This window comes from Phyllobates terribilis, unplaced genomic scaffold (assembly GCF_046119375.1).
Source record: "Phyllobates terribilis strain yellow unplaced genomic scaffold, ASM4611937v1 Scaffold_36__1_contigs__length_13169755, whole genome shotgun sequence".
NCBI classification, from domain to species: Eukaryota; Metazoa; Chordata; class Amphibia; order Anura; family Dendrobatidae; genus Phyllobates; species Phyllobates terribilis.
The window spans coordinates 6,651,950-6,671,691 of NW_027362796.1; the positions used below are offsets into that span (position 1 = coordinate 6,651,950).

Here is a 19,742-nt window from a genome sequence, read left to right on the forward strand (position 1 = left end):
CCCTGCAGTTTTGGCGCCTTCTCTGCTGCCACTAAACATGCTGGGCTTCTTAACCAATCACAGTAATGCCGCAGACATCTTGGTTGTGGCATTACTGTGATTGGCTGGCTGCCCAGCGTCATGGGGTCTATTTAAGCCTTGCCGCCGCCATTTTGTGCACATTGGATCTGGAGCCTGCATTGTAATAGCCTATGGAGAGATCGCTGAGCTGCTAGGGAGAGTGTTTAGGCCTCTTGATAAAACAAAAGCCCTTTTAAGGGCTACCTGCAGTGTATACTAGTTTTGTGTTTAAAGGAGCCGCTCACTAGCTCCATAATAGCACCAAAAAATAGCTCTTTTCAGAGCTGAAGGCACACAACAAAATCAGAGAACAGGGAGGGAGAGATTGTGTATTAGGTAGGGAGTGTATTAGCTAGTGTTCTTTCAGTGTCCATATTAAAACAGCTCTTGTCAGAAGCAAAGCAATATTTTTCCAGCACACACAGAAGTAGCATTTTGTGCTGCCTTTTTTTTTTAGCACCGGTCTATTTTCCCTGCTGTTTTAGGGGTCAGAGCCTGGCTTCTGCAGTCCACATTAGTCCACTTAAAAAGGTGTTTGGTGCCCTACACAAAGCAGTAGTCCAAACATTTCCTACTGCCTGCTACAAAAGAAGCATGCACCAGCCCATTTTAACCGCTATTTTGGGGTGTCAGCCTGCCTTCTGTCCATATTAGTCCACTTAAAAAAGCATTTTGTGCCCTACACAAAGCAGTAGTCCAAACTTTTCCCACCGCTTGCTACAAAGCACGCACCAGGCCATTTTAACCACTATTTTGGAAGCCACCATCCCAAGGGCCACCAATCACAAATAGTAGTTAGGCTGGAGTAGGAATACTGTCCTGGTTTGTCCACTGCACATTCTGCATAGGATTTGTAAAAATTAGCCCTATGGGCTGAATCATGGTTGACGCAGGAAGCCGTCATCCCAAGGGCCTCCAATCACAAATAGTAGTTAGGCTGGAGTAGGAATACTGTCCTGGTTTGTCCACTGCACAATCCGCATAGAGTTTGTAAAAATTAGCCCTATGGGCTGAGTCATGGTTGACGAAGGAAGGAAACGGGTTCTTATGGGAAGGGGTTGACGTTAACAGCAGTAGCATGAATCTGCATTTTTGGTGAATTTAGGTTGGCTTGCTCTCATCTGGAGGGATTACAAACTGTGGAGATATCCAGTCCTTGTTGAATTTAATCAGAGTAAGTCTGTCTGCATTCTCCGTGGAGAGGCGTGTGCGCCTATCAGTGATGATTGCCCCAGCGGCACTGAAAACACGCTCAGACACCACACTAGCAGCCGGGCAGGCCAGCACCTCCAAGGCATATAAGGAGAGGTCGGCCAAGTGTTTAGCTTAGACACCCAATAATTAAAGGGAACTGAAGTGTCAGAAAGGACGCACGGATGGTCACTTAAGTACCCCTTGACCATGTTCTGCAACTTATTCCTCCTTGGCATTGTTACAGGCACAGATAGCCTTTACTGTTGTGCTGGTCTATATAAATAAAAATTATTATTATTATTATTACTGTTGGATAAAATGTGTATCACGTGAGGGTCTTGCCACAGATACTTATACATGAACTGTGCCATGTGGGTCAAGCTGCAAAAAGGCAAATGTTCTGTGTCCCCAACAGTAGAAACAGTACCCACCCTCTCCTCACGCTGACTCGCCTCCTCCTCCTCCACCACCTCCTCCTCTCCAGCCCATCCAGGCTGGGCAGACATGAAGCTTGGGTTGGGTGTCCCCTCTGTAGCATTACCCCTCGGTAGCACAGAAAAACAAGTCCTCTCCCTCCTCATCCTCCCCCTCTTCACCCAATGTTGCCTCAGAATATTGGCTGGGCTGGGTAGTATCACCCATTGGGAAATCTGGCTCCATATCAACATTCTGGGCACTTAAAGCTTTCTCTTTGAGATTATGCAGTGATTGTTTCAAGAGACACAGTAGCGGGATGGTTACGCTGATAATAGCCTGATCACCGCTCACAAGGCTGGTGCAGTACTCAAAGTTCTCAACAACCTCACAAATGTCAGCGATCCACACCCACTCAACAGATGTTATGTGTGGTGGCTGACTCTCAGTCTGACCAGCATGCTGAAGCTGGTATTCAGCTACTGCCCTCTGCTGTTCACTAATCCTCGCAAACCTAAGATAGGTGGAGTTCCACCGCGTGGGCAGGCCGCAAATGAGTCGGTGACTTGGCAAATTCAAGCGCTTATGCAGCACTGTAAAAGCAGCAAAAGCAGTAGAGGAATGGCGGAAATGGGCGCTAATATGGCTCACCTTCTCAAGTAGGTACAGGAAGTCACGGAAAGTTTTCAGAAATTTCTGAACAACTATGTCCAGCACGTGAGCCATGCATGGCACGTGTACCGGCTTGCCGATCTTTAAAGCCGCCACCAGGTTACGCCCATTATCGCAGACGACCAGAGGCCACTGATTGGTCTGTTGTTTTACAGCTTGTCGCAGCTCTGTTGCAGTGTGTGCTTTCTGACCTAAACAGATCAGCTTCAGCAGAGCGTCTTGCCACTTTGCCGATGCGCTGCTGCACAGGTCCCAGCTTGGCAGTGATGGGGAGAATAATTCAGCAGAGGATTAGGAGCAGGAGAAGGGGAGAGAGGAAGTGGAATTTGAATAGGTGGAGACCCTGACAGAAGTTGGAACCGCTATTCTTAGCGTGGGTGGGATGTGTGATGTTCCAGTTTGCGCCTTTGTCCCACCCTCCACCAGGTTCCCCCAGTGTGGCATGACAGAAATGTATCACCCCTGTACACAACAATTTGTCCAGGTGTCTGTTATTAGGTGGACCTTCCCGGTTACGGTGTTGGTGAGAGCATGGTTCAGATTGTTTAACACGTGCTTGTGTAACGCAGGGACGGCACATCGGGCAAAATAGTGGCGGCTGGGAACACTGTATCGTGGGGCAGCCACAGCCAAGAGATCATGGAAGACTGTGTTCCCACAAGCCCAACATCTCCATAGCTAGCAATTTGGCAATGTGCGAGTTTAGTATTTGTACCTGTGGGTGCGTGGCTGGGCATTTACGCATTCTTTCCAAGCTCTCAGGCACGGACAATTGGACACTTTGCTGGAACAAGGAAGTGGATGTGGTTGATGTTTGTTGCGTGTGAGCAACCGCAGCTTGTGGGCAGGAGGTATGAGCGCCTGCTTCTTGAACAGCAGATTCTGAAGGACATAGCCCAGGCGACATGGCATAAGTTTCCACGGAACCCAAAAGCACTACAGATACTGGCTGGTGATCAGCTTATGCAACCTTTGTCTATCCCTCATCCCCTCAAGATGATTGGACCATCATTGTAAATAAGTCCCTGTCCTTTGTGTCACCCCCCACCTCATTGTAGATCGTAAGCTCTTATGAGCAGGGTCATCATTATTTTTCCTTTAATTATTATATTATCTTTAGCTATGTTACTTATGACTGTTGAATATGAACCTCTGAATTGTAAAGCGCTGCGGAATAGGTTGTTGCTATATAAATAAAGAGTATTATTATTATTGGTTTGACCCGCAGACGCAGATTTGGTACCTTGGTGTTCCGCCCACCTACTCGGCTGCTTGGCTGCCATGTGGTTTCTCATACTCTTTGTGCTCAGGTTGCCTTTGCGCTGGCCTCTGCTCAACTTGGTATTGCAGATGCTACAGACAACAATGTTTTTCTCTGAAGGACTTTTAGAAAAAAAAATTCCACACAGCAGCTGAACGCCCTCTTGCCCTGACTTGGCGCACAGCGGGGGTGCTCTTGGGAACAGTTGACCCAGTTTTTACTCTGGGCAAACCACGACCCCTTGGTGCCTGTGTTGGTCCATCTTCCTCTGTGTTGCTGCCAACGGTCCAGGTCGGATCAGTGGACTCATCATCGACCACGTCGTCTTCTATCTCATCCTCCTTCCCAGTTGATATTGTAGGCTGACCTGATGGCAACTGTGTCTCATCATCATCAGCCTCCACCTCTGGAGACAGTAAATGACGTTCCTCCAAGTGGCTTTCTTCTGGTTGTAGGTCCTAAAATACTTGAGCATCAACGCACGCCGCCACCTCTTGTCCCTCTTCAATGCTGCATGGTGATAGGCCAGAGCCAACCAAAGGATACGTACCAAACAGATCCTCGGAGTGGCCAAGCTTGGGGTCATATGTCTCCTGTGACTGATAATGGTGGGAGGAAGGAGAACCAGCTTCAGGATTGGAAGGGCCAGCCTTCTGTGTATCCACAGTAGACTGTGTGGTCGTGGAAGTTTTGGTGCTGCTTGACAAATGCGTAGAGGCCTTGTCTGCTATCCAAGACAGAATCTGCTCTCGCTCTTGTGGCTTCCACACATGTTTACGTTCCAGACCGGGAACTTTTTCCAGGAACATTGTGGATGCATCAAGCTTCTTCTGACCTGACACAGACTGAGTGGCTTCTCGCGCACCACTGACAACACCACGTCCACGTCCCTTAACAACAGGCTTTTTTGGCATTTTGGGTTTTGTTGACAGATTTTCAGATGTTGATGGCACAAGCCAAGCTAGCTGTCAAAGGCACAGCCAAAATAATGAGTCAACCGGGACACAGCCAATAGGGCTAATTTTTACAAATCCTATGTACATTGTGCCGTGGACAAACCAGGACAGTATTCCTACTCCAACCTAACTACTATTTGTGATTGGAGGCCCTTGGGATGGTGGCTTCCTGCGTCAACCATGACTTAGCCAATAGGCCTAATTTTCACAAACCATATGCACATTGTGCAGTGGACAAATCTGGAATGTACAGTAGTCCTTCCAAACTAATATTTGTCATTGGAGGCCCTTCTCACAGGTTGTGTCACATTGTGAGATAGGGGATACATATTCAATAGAAATTTACACTGATTGTTGATGACCGACTGATGGCCCTCTGAAAACTTAAATTGAGGATCACAACTACTACAATACTCCATCGTAGGTAATGTTTGTCAAGGGAGGCCCTTGTCATGCAATCTTCCTGCACCTATGACACAGCCCCCAGCCCCAGGAGTATTTTTTGGAAATACGATGCACATTCTACTGGACCAAGTAGTACAGTATCAAGAAGTCTTCTCCTGCTATATAATCTGGGGAATATTGACAATCAAAATCTCTAAGCCAATCTCTAAGAAGCTTCACCAACCCATCCTGGAGGGGGGGCACCATAAATACTTTGTCCAGTGACTTGCACAAGTGATATATTTGAGCTTGTCATCGAGTTGACTAGTGCAGTTTTATTTTTACGGTTCACTGAGTTCAGCCATACCTGAGGGTCGTAGTCCGCACTCACTGCTACCTTCTAGTACCCCTACAGTATGAATAAGTGAGGGCACTCTCAAGTGTACACAAGAGGCAACTCCAAAATTTCTAGAGGAGGGCACTTCAAAATGTTTGTTACAGGGCCACACAAGGGCTCTCACAAAACTCAGCTTTCCTGCTTACTGCAGGCGATCTGAACATTTGAATTTAGGGCCCGAGTCTCACATGGTGGTGGAGGAGGAGGGTCAAGCCCAATGCTACAATGAGCATATTGTAAACTGCTATGGAATGTGTATTCCACTATCTGAGTGTCAATGATGGAGGGACCGCCCAAATGTCTAAGTAATAGCTGTCCCTCCAAAACGCATGTTACAGAGCCACCTGAGGCCTCTCAGGTCAAATATCTACATACATACTGATACTTTCTAGCTGTGCTTGTAAAGTGCTGGGGAATAGCGCACTAAAGATGATGTATGACAGACGGACCTACAAAATGTATAAGTCAGGGCCCTCCCAATTATAAAAGGCGAAAAAAAAAGCCACAACAGTATGTGTGAACAAACGCTAAAAGGGGTATTTTTTGGTTTCTCTGATTTATTTAGCCTTATATACAAGTGATTGTGCAGGAAAAACTGTTTCTTAACCTTTTTGGCCTGTTAAATTCAATTTAGGTTAAGTTTGGTAGTTGTTCTTGTGTGTCTGTAAAAGTGGCGTAACAATGCGACAAACCTATCCCCAGAAACCATATGTGAGTCAGAAATGCATTCAGGCTCATTCTCCAGGCTCTTCCCATTCTGTTTCATCACTTTCCCATCCATTTCACTTTCCCATCATCTTTTCCTCAGGCCCCTTTGTAGGGTCCAGCAGAAAATTATTCGCATTTCCCATTGACTTACATTGTACTCGCTATTCTGAACGAATACGCAATTATTACAAAGTACTATATATATAGCGAGTATAGCGATTACGAATATTACGGTACTCGCTCATCACTAGTAAACACTAAATGCAGAGAAGTCACAGATTCTTCTTAGTCACCGGCTGTGGCTGCTTTATCGGTGGTGTAGTCTAGCTGTATCACAATCGTGTGATCACCATTTTGCCTCTAGACCACAACATTCTCCTCCACCCAAAACTGTTCAGATGATTTTGGGCACTGAAAGCCCTTTTCTATAGAACTTACAACCTGGAGGATCTACCTCCCCCCTGGGATTAGAAGATGCTGACCGTTACCTGATGACAAGTTAGAAAATCACTTGAAGTAAAATACTATGATGGGCCTGTAAGAGAAAGCGGAGGGTAATGATGCTGTTGGCTTCCTAGATCCCTGATATCTTATTGGATGAATCTACCTTCTCTCCCTTCTGTGCTGCTGAATGTGCTCATATGGTCCCTACAAGACCAGGTCCAGTCTTTCTGGCCAAACTTCACTTTTATGATCGACAACATTAAATTTGCAGTGAGGCCAAGTGTGAATTTCTGTACAATAACAGCAGAGTTTCCCTTTATCCTGACTTTTCAATTTTTTTTAAAACTAACTTCAAACAGGATTGTGACAAACTAAACAAAAAAACATTACACCTGTGCCATGATATATCTCTAAGCTAAATTTAAGACGCCTCAGCTCTGCACTATTATAAAAAGTTCTCTTTGAACGTCTAATATTTCTTCTTGAAACTCATCTGACAGAAAATATTGGCCCTTACGATAGTTTAGATGCCAAGAGCCACCGAGCCCCATACTCTAATTACCCCAGAGAGGTTTCACCGCTAGTTACTCACTACTTACTGATGAAGACTGTTGAGTTTGATCATTTCAGTAGATGTGTTATTGTCTATAGTCACAGTTTTGACTACAGTAGTTAGTGCCCAAAATACTCTGATTTAACCCCTTCTTGTAGCCAGTTTTGTGTTCCTATCTGGGCCCATTTTTCAAATCTGACATGTGTCACTTTATCTGGTGATAACTTTGGAATTCTTCACAAAGAATAATAGGAAACAAATGGACCTTACAAATTATTTTCCAACTTCTCTTGAATCCGACAATCCCCTATATACGGTTGCACACTACTGTCTGGGCACATGGCAGGTTAAGAAGGGAAGGAGCGACATTTAGCTATTTGAATATAGATCTTGCTCGAATAGTTTGCAGACACAATGTATTGGGGACACTGTTCATGGTCACCTGGCAGCGCAAAAGATGGCTACCACAAACAGGCTTGGCGTCATCTACTCCATTTTCCAGATCTCAGGGTTTGCCTTGCTCATCACCCTTTAACCCCTCTACATGGATTTGGACTTAGACAGAGACCCCTAGGCTTGGGCCACAGTGTTTCCTGCTGTTCTATTGAGTGAAATGGCAAGAAGAATAGTCACTTAACCGGGTCACAACATGGAGGTCAATGAAAATAGAAAATCACACAAGAGTAGTCAGTAATTGGGCCGAGGTCACAACAGGAAACAAATACACAAGCCGGGGGCTGAGCGCAGAGGACTGAACCAGAGGAGAACAAGGCTGTATCTGGCAGCTTCTGGTAATATGCACAAAAAGCAAAGCCCCCAATATTCCCCCAATATTCAAGAAGAAACACAGCAAAAAAGGGCAGCAATGTTTACCTGCCCAGATGTTCAGAACTAAATGCACTACCAGGGTGCAGTATACCCACATACAGATGGCGGCTACACGGGTGCAAAATACTGATGAGACAATCATTCACAACCAACCTACAATCACTCACAACCAACCTACAATCACTCACAACCTACCATTTCATGGAGGGGTGACTGCTTAGTATTTGAATTACTCACAAAAAGGTTTGTAAAGGGTGCTGTTCACACTTGGGTAGTGCACAGTATCGGCTTACAGCCTATTAGTTACGCCCATACTATTAGATTAGGCGGGCTGCCCGGTACTATCCATATATTATATATATGCATTTTTGCACTTTTTTATCCCCGGGTGCAGCCAGGCCCATCAGTGCGGGCATTGTAAACTGTGTCTGTTCTCATGGGGTGCACTTGGATAGTATTGGGCAGCCCGCCTAATCTAATAGTATGGCCGTAACTAATAGGCTGTAAGTCGGATACTGTGCACTATCCAAGTGTGAACAGCTCCATATACAAGCCTTTTTGTGTGCAATTCAAATACTACGCAGTCACCCACTCCATAAAATGGTAGGTTGTGAGTGATTGTCTCATCAGTATTCTGCACCTGTGTAGCCGCCATCTTTATGTGGGTTTGCTGCATCCTGGTAGTGCATTTAGTTCTGAAGATCTGGGCAGGTACACACTGCTGCCCTATTTTGCTGTGTTTTAGCTTTTGGCAATATGCTTTGAGCTTTAGTAGGGTATGGTACTTTCCAATTGGCTAAAGCAGGGAGCAGATTACTCCAGGTGGACAGCACACACACCCATACTGCCAGACTGGATGGTACTACTGGTCCCAGGCTCCCTAATCTTACTGGCTGCGCAGAGCCTGTGCCACCCAGAGCTTCTGGTTCTGACGTCTCTTCCATCACCAGCGCCACCTGCAGGATGAATAAGGCGGCTCCTGGTGACAGAAGCAGACGTCGCAGGAGCAGATCCCAGAGGAGATGGGACACACCATTTGCAGAAGCCCTAATATGACAAAATGTCAGAAAACCAGGGCAGTAAAAATCCCCATAAAGTGAATTCATTTTGGAAATTATAACCCTCAGTGAAATAATCTATAGGAGCAGTGACTATTTTCATTCCACAGGCACTTTCTGGAAATTAGCACGCAGTGGATGATGGTGAGTGAAAATTAGGGTGAAATTTGACTTTGGGGGAGTGGATATTGCTGGATTGGTTTATGGAAGCCATGTTGCTTTTCAAGAGCCTATGAGCCACTAATAATGTGGAAACCTCTGGTTTTCCATTGACTGATGGTGGACCTGAGTGGGGACTTGTTTTTTGTGAGATGAGTAGAAGTTTTTATTGATATTATTTTCACCTACATAACATTGTTTGGTGGCTTTTTATTCCATATTTGGGAGGCAGAATTAATAAACAGTTGAACACCACGCTCTACTGGTTCATCCTATGAGGTTTTCTATTAGTCTGTGAACTGTTATTGTCTTGGTGAATAATGACGGCTAACATAGGGCAAAATAAAAAAAAATTCACAGAAAAAGATACAGCCTTACCAACACCAAATCATATAACAAATGCTACAGGATGCCGAAGACCCCCATGATAAAGGTGGGGGCAGTGCAGGTGCAAAATACTGGTGGAGCAACCACTCACAAACCTACCAATTCATGGAGGGGGTGGTTGCCTAGTATTAAAGATGCACACAGATGAAGCTTGTATAGGACGCCAGTCACACAGGTAGGTGTGATGCACAGTGTCTGGCTTAGGATAGTGATGATGCCCATACTATTAGATCAGGAGGGCTGCCCAGCACTATATAAGTGCACCCCACATGGACAGACACCCCAGTACACCCAACCAACACTAAAATGCTAATGCATTTGTTATCTGATTTGGTGTTGGTAAGACTGATTTTTTTCTGTGATGTTTTCTTAGTAAATAATGATACTTTTACATAAAGTGCATTTTTACGGAGAGTTTAATTAGAAATATTCAACAATATAAATTTTAAGGATATGTTATTCATAAATAATTGGTTTTATTCTTGGCAGATGTAAATTGCCTCTTCAGAGAAAAAGAGGACTTGAACTCTATAGCGCCACCTATTGGAAGCAGAAATCCTTCTAGTCACAATCAACCCTTTAACGAGTCGTGCAATATGACTTAGGATAAAAGCCAAATCAGAATCTCAATTTGCAGACGCGGAGTTTCGGGCTGTTGGCCCTCGTCAGTGCAAAGTATGAGAACTGATTTGGCTAGGTGAGAGGCTCTGGACTGAGGTCTAAGGGGTAACCTTTCTCCTTGTAGAGAGTAACTAGTGATGTTGCCCATACTATTAGATCAGGAGGGCTGCCTAGCACTATATAAGTGCACCCCACATAGACAGACACTCCAGTACACCCAAGAAACACTAAAATGCTAATGCATTTGTTATCTGATTTGTTGTTAGTAAGGCTGATTTTTTTTCTTGGTTTTCTTCTTGGCAGATGACTGTACCAGGAGATCAGAGGAACAGCTGACATCTTCAATTTTTAAATCAGATGATCTTGAGATCCCGCAGGATACAATTGAAGTGAATGCCATTACTCCAGATATACCATCATCCCTTCACTGCAAAGATCTATCATCTGATACTTTGAAACAGGTCCTGTCTTCTGATTCATTACCGAACACTAAGGAAAATCAAAGTCACGAAATAAGCATTAAAAAACAAACTGCTCCTAAAGCAAAGAAGCCATTTTTCTGTTCAGAATATGGAAATAGTTTTTCCCTTGAAAAGTCTTTTTTTAAACATCAAAACATTCACACAGCAGAGAATATATTTTTTTGTTTCAAGTGTGGGAAATGTTTTAACCAGAAATCAAATCTTGTTAATCATCAGAGAAGTCACAAGCAGAAGAAGCCATTTTCTTGTTCAGAATGTGGAAAATATTTTACAGATAATTCAAGTTTAATTAGACATCAGAGAACTCACACAGGGGAGAAGCCTTTTTCATGCTCAGAATGTGGGAAATGTTTTAAACAGAAAGTGCATCTTGATAACCATCAGACAACTCACAGAGGAGAGAAGTCTTTTTCCTGTTCAAAATGTGGAAAATGTTTTAGCCAGAAATCAGATTTGGTTAAGCACAAGAGAACTCACACAGAGGAGAAGTTTTTTTCCTGTTCAGAATGTGGAAAATGTTTTGGCCAAAAATCTGATTTGGTTAGGCACCAGAGAAATCACACAGGGGAGAAGCCTTTTTCCTGTTCAGAATGTGGGAAATGTTTTGGCCAGAAATCAGATTTGGTTAATCACTGGAGAACTCACACAGGGGAGAAGCCTTTTTTCTGTTCAGAATGTGGAAAATGTTTTGGCCAGAAATCAGATTTGGTTAGGCACCAGAGAAATCACACAGGGGAGAAGCCTTTTTCCTGTTCAGAATGTGGGAAATGTTTTAAACAGAAAGTGCATCTTGATAACCATCAGACAATTCACACAGGAGAGAAGCTATTTTCTTGTTCAGATTGTGGAAAATATTTCACACTGAAGTCAAGTTTTATCAGACATTATATAACTCACACAGGGCAGAAGCCTTTTTCCTGTTCAGAATGTGGAAAATGTTTTGGCCGGAAATCAGATTTGGTTAATCACTGGAGAACTCACACAGGGGAGAAGCCTTTTTTCTGTTCAGAATGTGGAAAATGTTTTGGCCAGGAATCAGATTTGGTTAGGCACCAGAGAACTCACACAGGTGAGAACCCTTTTTCCTGTTCAGAATGTGGGAAATGTTTTAAACAGAAAGTGCATCTTGATAACCATCAGACAATTCACACAGGAGAGAAGCCATTTTCTTGTTCAGATTGTGGAAAATATTTCACATTGAAGTCAAGTTTTATCAGACATTATATAACTCACACAGGGGAGAAGCCTTTTTCCTGTTCAGAATGTGGGAAATGTTTTTTCCAGAAAGCGCATCTTCATAGACATCAGAGAACTCATACAGGGGAGAAGCCTTTTTCCTGTTCAGAATGTGAGAAATGTTTTAACCAGAAATCAGATTTGGTTGATCACCAGAGAACTCATACAGGGGAGAAGCCTTTTTTCTGTTCAGAATGTGGAAAATGTTTTAGCCGGAAATCAGATTTGGTTAATCACCAGAGAACTCACACGGGGGAGAAACCTTTTTCCTGTTCAGAATGTGAAAAATGTTTTAGCCGGAAATCAGTTTTGGTTGAGCACAAGAGAACTCACACAGGGGAGAAGCCTTTTTCCTGTTCAGAATGTGAGAAATGTTTTAACCAGAAATCAGATTTGGTTGAGCACCAGAGAACTCACACAGGGGAGAAGCCTTTTTGCTGTTCAGAATGTGGAAAATGTTTTAGCTGGAAATCAGATTTGGTTATACACCAGAGAACTCATACAGGGGAGAAGCCTTTTTCCTGTTCAGAATGTGGAAAATGTTTTAGCCAGAAATCAGGTTTTGTTACGCACAACAGAACTCACACAGGGGAAAAGCCTTTTTGCTGATCAGAATGTGGGAAATGTTTTAGCCGGAAATCAGATTTGGTTAAGCACCAGAGAACTCATACAGGGAAGAAACCTTTTTCCTCTTCTGAATGTGAGAAATGTTTTACACGGAAATCAAGTCTTAACAAACTTCAGAGAAGTCACACAGGGGAGAAGCCTTTTTCATTTTTAACTGAAAATTGTATCTTCTTATAGGGGTTGTCCACTATTAGGACAACTATTTCTCATTCCTCATGTTTGGCCTTGATAAAATAAAAACACTCATACACAGCTCCCGTTCTGGCGCTGTTCCATTGGTGTCACAACACGCGTTCCCGGGGCTCACATAAGGTTGTTACATCACACAATCCTGCTCCCAATCAATGCCGCCTTTGGACGTATTGAACATCAACAGGAGGGACATGGCATGGACATAGCACTGAGAGAACGCACACACTGAGAGCACTCTCTTCAGACCGTGTTCCTGGGGGAATTATAAAAAGCCTCAAACATGACTTCCGATATGGGAAAGAAAGAAGAGATCCGAGGTTAGTCTGAGGTTTTCCACCTCCATCAGCATGTCTGACATGCAGTGTTTCTTATTGAAAGTCTTATCTTCCTGCTCCGGAGCTATTACTGCCTCATCTCAGCTTGGAAAAGGAAGCAGTCTTAACCCTCATGATGCCAGACAGCTCCAGCCTGTAAGTCCTGCACCAACTTCTCTCAATATGTAGGCCTCACAAGAAAACAGCTCCACAAATCTCCCTCTACTCTCACCGAAGCCCCCATGCTGAGCAGTGCTTGCTTCACAGGGAAATTTACTCCCCACCCTGAGTCAAAGGGGATTCTGATATGGGGAACGCTATAATTGATTTTTTATTTCATATTTTGCGTCTATCCCTACTAAACAATAGATGGAGCAATATATACAAACGCTGGAGGCCACATAAAAAACTGAAATACATTCCCTCACTTCTAGCCTATCACAGCTTACTGACAAGGTACAGAGATTAGAGGCTGATGTCGTACAAGTTAGAGGCCATCAAAATGCTCAGAAACTAACACTGGATCTTCACAGCCAGTAAATAAACCATCTGTTTAATATGGTTGATGATCAAGAAAATCACAATAATATCTGGATAAGGGGTATATCTGAAAGCATCAATGCACAAGAGATCATGACAACACTATAGACATTATTTAATAATATCCTTGGTGACCCTATTGATAAGGCTGAAGACTGACAGGGCGCACCGTACATTAGACAATCATGGCCCAGATCCTGAGCGTCCATATCTGTCACATACATTTTTGTCCTGGTGATTTCAATGAACAAAGCATACAATTGCTCACAGATCTATCCTGAATGACACTTGCTAAAAGAAGGGTATTGAAACCACTACTTGATGCTGTATGGGAAAATGGCCTGCTGTACTCCTGTGGTACCTTTCCAGCTGCAAGTACGAAAAAATTGAGCATTGTATACTTTTAAAGATCCAAGCGACATGAGACCATTCTGTGATGTCCTGGATATTACCAGAAGTATTATTATTATTTATTATTATTGCGCCATGGCGCTTTACATGTGAAAAAGGGGTACACATACAAGAACAATTACAATAATCTTGAACAAAACGTGACGGAATCCATATATCTGACAGGCCCCCTGCTCCACCATTGTCACAGAGCGTTCCTGCACATCTTAGAAGGCGTTCAGTTGATAAGGATTCCCCAGACGGGAATGGAACCTGCCAGTCAAAAGAGCTCCTGAAATGAATCTTACCTTCCCTGATGAGAGACAGTTTGCAGATGCTTACTTATTTCTTTAAGCATATAATTAGATATATCTAAATAGAGTTTTAGGTGCCACTCTTCCACTATACAGAATGTTTCAGTTCATATATTAGACCGGCATATAAGTTGACGTCACATTATTTTACTGTAATATCAGGCTGTATTACTTTGCTTGCTATATATTCCATGGTTCCCCCTAATAGGAACCCTAGGACTGAAGGTTTGACTTGCGCTTCTAACGACAACCCCCAGTTTGGGACTTGCATTGGGATCTGCTTGTTTCGCAATTTCCTACTTTTTTTGATTTATTCATAATCTATACTTCTTAGACACTGAGAGGTAGACGTTACTATCTACCGTCTATACTTCCTCTTTGCTCTTAAATCTTTCTCTCCTTCCCTCCTCCTTTTTTCATATAATAAGGCACAACTCAAAACTTGTTCATTGAATGTCAGGGGACTTAATGGGGTTGTCCACTACTTTGACATTGAAGTCTTATCCATAGGATAGGGCATCAATGTACTGTATGATCGGCCGGGGTCCCGAACCCCCGCCGGCCAGCTGTTATCGGTGCCGGCGGCAGCAGCTGCCGGCGGGAAGTCCTTACCTGCGGTGCTTGGCCGTCAAGTTGTAGTGGCCGCCACTTGTAACTGCACATCCGCCTCCCATTCAATTGAATGGAAGGCGAATGTGCAGTACCCTGCGGCGGCCACTACAGATCTACTACTTTCTATTCCAGACATAGATCGAGATCTTAACAAACACATACCTCCCCTCCATGTCAGACCGTGTTTCTACAATAGTATGCGGCAGTGATCACTGTCAGTTGACTTTGGCAAACTTCTATCTCCGTAATTGTGACCTAATTAAGACATGCCGTCAATTCTTAAACAAACTAAAACATTTTGTGGAGGACCTTACCATCATTGGAGGTGACTTTAATATTTTCTTGGATCCTTCTTTAGATGCATCCCTGGGCCAGAGTCAGGAATCTAAATCACTCAAAAGCTTTGCTAAACATGCTCTGGTCTTTCCAACTGGTCGATGTATGGAGGATACTACATCCAGAAGTAAAGGATTATTCGTATTATTCTCCTTTACATAATACATATAGCCGTAGAGACTTTTCATTAATTAGCCATCACTTGCTTACATGGCAACCTACATCTCAGATAGGAACTGCTGTATGGTCAGATCATGCTCCTGTATATTGTAATCTGACTATACCTGACTCCACCAAGGCTTCAGCTGTCGGAACTCAAATGCTAATCTGCTGAAAGACTCACTCTGTGTCTCAGACCTTCTTGAGACTATAGAGTCCTTCAAATATATGAGCATGATGAAACTGCCTTACCATTTAAATAGGAAGCACTCACATGCGTCCTCAGAGGGATACTAATAAACATGGATCCAGGTTAAAAAGAGAGAGCAACTAAAGTCTCCCATTTGCTTGAGCGGATTGATCGCCTTAACAAACAACATAAACGATCTGCTTCCCTCCAGGTATATGCAGACCTGCTTAACTCTAGAAAGGAGTTAAGATGGTTTCATGGATGGGGTACTTGCAAATATTATGTAATTTCAGGGCACCTACTTATGGAAGGAACCAAGTGGAAGCTTCCATTCTCGGTACTAGATTTAGGGCCTCCTCAAGAAAATCACTTAAAATGTCCTACACTAAAGTTAATATTAAAGGTGTGGGATAGGGGTAAAAATATTCTGGGAATTGGAAAATACACAAACTGTTCTACTTTATGGCCCAACTATAACTTACCAGAGCTACAGAAACTAAAAGATGTTAGTGAGTGGGAGGATAGGGGTATATGCATCATGGGTATGTCAGAAGTGACAGACAGTCGCCCTGTAGTTGGTTGCAGAAGATCTCTTCATTTGGCATTACAGACACCTTCTTAGATGTCTCACTCTAGGACCCAGTGGCTACCTCCCTCTAGCTAATTGACACCCAGGCTGGGTGTTTAAATACTGACTATTGCTAGAGGGAGGGGCCACTGATATTCACATGACCCCTTGTGAAGGCTTGGAGCTGGTGCAGTCTGCTTGCTTCCTCCTGGAGCTGAGAGGACGTGTTGCAATCTCTCTGAAGTCGACTCAAACTAAGCTAATTCCCCCGTGTCTGTCTCTCCTTGCTGTCTTTAGTGTTTAGTGGGAACTGACTAGCGCTCATTCCCCCCTTCCCTATACAGGGCCAAGAGCTAGGGAAATACAGATTTTAGGCTCGCGATTGGTGAAAAACCAATATAGGGATCTCAGTGGAGACAGGGTGATATCAGATCAGCCTAGGAGGTCTCCACTCCCCCCTTTCCCTAGAGTCTGGGCTCCCTTTGCCCCTTCCCTTTGTGTTGCACTAAGTCTTTCCCACACCTTGCGTGACAATATGTTTGGTATCACAACTCTTGAGGGATGGATTTTTCAAGAGTTTTGAACAAATAAAGGCAGATTTTAACCTTCCACATAGGAAGTTTTATCAATATCTGCAAACATGTCATGCATATAGCACACAACTTAGGATAAACGTCATACTGATTTATAGATATCACCCAATAGATACCATTTCTACAGCAGTAGATACAAAATGTCTAATATCCCTTATTTATAGGCAGTTACTGGCCCTACATTTGGATAAATATCCTTTGAAAACTAAGACAAAAACGGAGCAGGATGTAGGTCCCGTATCTGAGGAGCAATGGAGGGAAACTTTGATTTGACACTGAAACTTTCATTGTCAGAGTAACAAAGATTGTCCCAAATTCTTCTCATTCATAGGGTATATAGATCTCCAAGTATTTTTTTTTAAATTTGAATACAAACGGATGACACATGTCCTAGATGTGGTCAAAATGACGCCCACCTGATGCATATGACGTGGGAATGTGTAAATATTGGTGACTACTGGAAGGGGGTGATCGCTCTTGTACTATCTGTATCTGGGATACAACTTCAGTTTGAACCTAAAATCTGTATCCTAGGACTCCTGGGAGAGGACGTAGACCGAGACTCCTATATGGAAATAGGTGGCTCAAGAATATTATTCCAAGCCAGAAAGTTGTTGGCACTACATTGGATAGACAATTCTCCCCCAACGATATCAGAACTAAAATCCAGGATAAATAACACTCTATGCTTGGAAAGTGGAGCTTATATAAAAAGGAACGCTCTCAAGAAATCCATACACATATGGGAGCAATGGTTAATTACCCCAGGTATTGCTTCAGAAAACCTCAGAAATACTTTAGTCCATTTCCTTACAGTAAGAGTTTTTATCCTTATATCCAAAGTGTCAGCAAATAATCATAGTCTCAGTCCACACAATTGTCCCTTCTTAGATATATTCTTTTTCTTTTGATGTCTCAATAGGGAAAAAAATAAGCCATCAGGAAGTATTCAGATATTTATGTACAAATGTAAAATTACTATTCCAAAACATTGTACTATAGAGCGATATTGGGATTTATATCATTGTAAACCGGTTCTTGTATTGTTTAATTGGTTTTTCTTTCTTTTTATTGTTTTTCTCACAATGTTTGTATGACAAAAACAAAATGTTGGTAATTCTTTGTTTTGCTCAATAAACACGATCTGGTTGGAAAAAGAAAGGAGCGAAGGTCTTTAATAGATCAAACGTATACAAAATATCAAGATCACATGTGAAGGTACTCGTAGGAATTCGCAGGTAAATGTGGTTGCTCATTGACAAGGAGGTTACATCCACACGTGTAAAGGACATACGTATCCAACATAAAACAAGCACCCGGGCAAGAAACTCATAACCCCACTGACATAGCGGAAGCATTTCATTGCTGTTATAGCTCACTATATAATATTCATGGAAAATACCATCACATGCCACCTAATATTCTTGAAACAAAAATTGACAAATATATTATGGACACTGCCGTTCCTTCCTTACAGACCCCTGAGCAGGAGATACTAGACAAAGCTTTCACTGAACAACAGATAGGAGAGGCCAATAAATCATTCCCTATCGGGAAGAGCCCTGGACCAGATGGATTCAATAATAGATTTTATGAGATATTTGCACCTCAGTTATTACCATTTTTAGCCAAAGTGCTCAATAATATTTCAGAAGACTCCCCTTTACCCTCCAATCACTTGAGGCTCATATAATGGTTTTATCAAAGTCTGGAAAAGGCACATGATTAAACCCTCCCTTCCCCTTCCCTCTCCTCCTCCCCCCTGTTCCCCTCCCTTATCCATTCCTCCCACTTTCTGGTGGTGGAAGATATAAAGTTGGATAAGTATATTTTTATTATGCACCTGATGAAGGCTGTAAGCAGCCGAAACGCGTTGTGTAAACCAGTGTTTTAATAATATTTTATTTTTAAATGAATGCTCATTGAGGAAATCAAAAGAGACACCGTCCTTGATTCAGTCGTGACAACAGAAGACTGTGCTGATCCTGGTCTCCATTTCTGATTCTTCCACTGTGGGAAACTCCTAACCAGGCCAATTTTTACAATTCTGACCAGTGTCACTTTATGAGGTAATAACTCTGGAACGCTTCAATAGTTTTTTCATGACATTTTGTACTTCATGATAGATAAAAAATTTATTCGATATGACTTTCGTTTCTTTGTGAAAAAATCGTAAATTTGTCAAAAATTTGGCAAATTTAGCAAATTTCAAAATTTGAATTTTCATGCCCTTAAATCAGAGAGATATGTCACTCAACATAGTTAATAAATAACATTTCCCACATGTCTACTTTACATCAGCACAATTTTGGAACCAATATATTTTTTTTATTAGGGAGCTATAAGGGTTAAAAGTTCACCAGCGATTTCACATTTTACAACAAAATTTACAAACCATTTTTTTTAGGGACCCATATCAAAATGAAGTGACTTTGGGGGGCCTTTATGACAGAAAATACCCAAAAGTGACACCATTCTAAAAATTGCACCTTTCAAGGTGCTCAAAACCATATTCAAGATGTTTATTAACCCTTCAGGTGCTTCACAGGAATTTTTGGAATGTGGAAGAAAACAATGAACATTTAACTTTTTTTCACAAAAATGTTACTTTAGACCCATTTTTTTTATTTTTGCAAGGATAACAGGAAAAAATGGACCCCAAAATTTGTTGTGCAATTTCTCCTGAGTAAGTCGATACCCCATACGTGGGAGAAAACCACTGTTAGGGTATGTGCCCACGTTGCGGATTACAAGCGTTTAGGCTGCGGAATTTCGGCAGCGTAAACGCTTGTGAAACGCTTGGTAACCCGCACCCCATGGTCCCCAATGAGAAGCCGTAATTTCAATGCCCATGCTGCGGATTTTTCCGCAGCGCTTTTGATGCGCTCAAAAATCCGCGGTATGTCCATTAATTTTGCGTTTACACATGCGGAATTGCCTTGTCAATGCAATAAAAAACGCAAGGCAATTCCGCATGTCCCAAACGCATCATAAACGTGTGTAAAACGCTTGTCAAATTACGCAAGCGTTTTTCTGGGGAAGGACATGCAGAAATGAAGCAGAAATTTTCTGCTTCATTTCTGCAACGTGGGC

At 42.7% G+C, this 19,742-nt stretch overlaps 2 protein-coding genes across 2 annotated transcripts in view; both read left to right on the top strand.

Moving 5' to 3' along the window:
• Positions 1–16,450, top strand: part of LOC141182896 (uncharacterized) — a 90,283-nt gene extending 73,833 nt beyond the window's left edge. Inside the window, exons 8-9 of the mRNA XM_073661011.1 lie at positions 9,058–9,073; positions 10,400–16,450. Coding sequence (XP_073517112.1) covers positions 9,058–9,073; positions 10,400–12,423 — 2,040 coding nt within the window. The 3' untranslated portion in view covers positions 12,424–16,450. The remainder of the gene's footprint in view (positions 1–9,057; positions 9,074–10,399) is intronic.
• Positions 1–19,742, top strand: part of LOC141182811 (gastrula zinc finger protein XlCGF66.1-like) — a 257,706-nt gene that overhangs the window by 6,403 nt on the left and 231,561 nt on the right. The gene's annotated exons all lie outside the window — the stretch shown is intronic.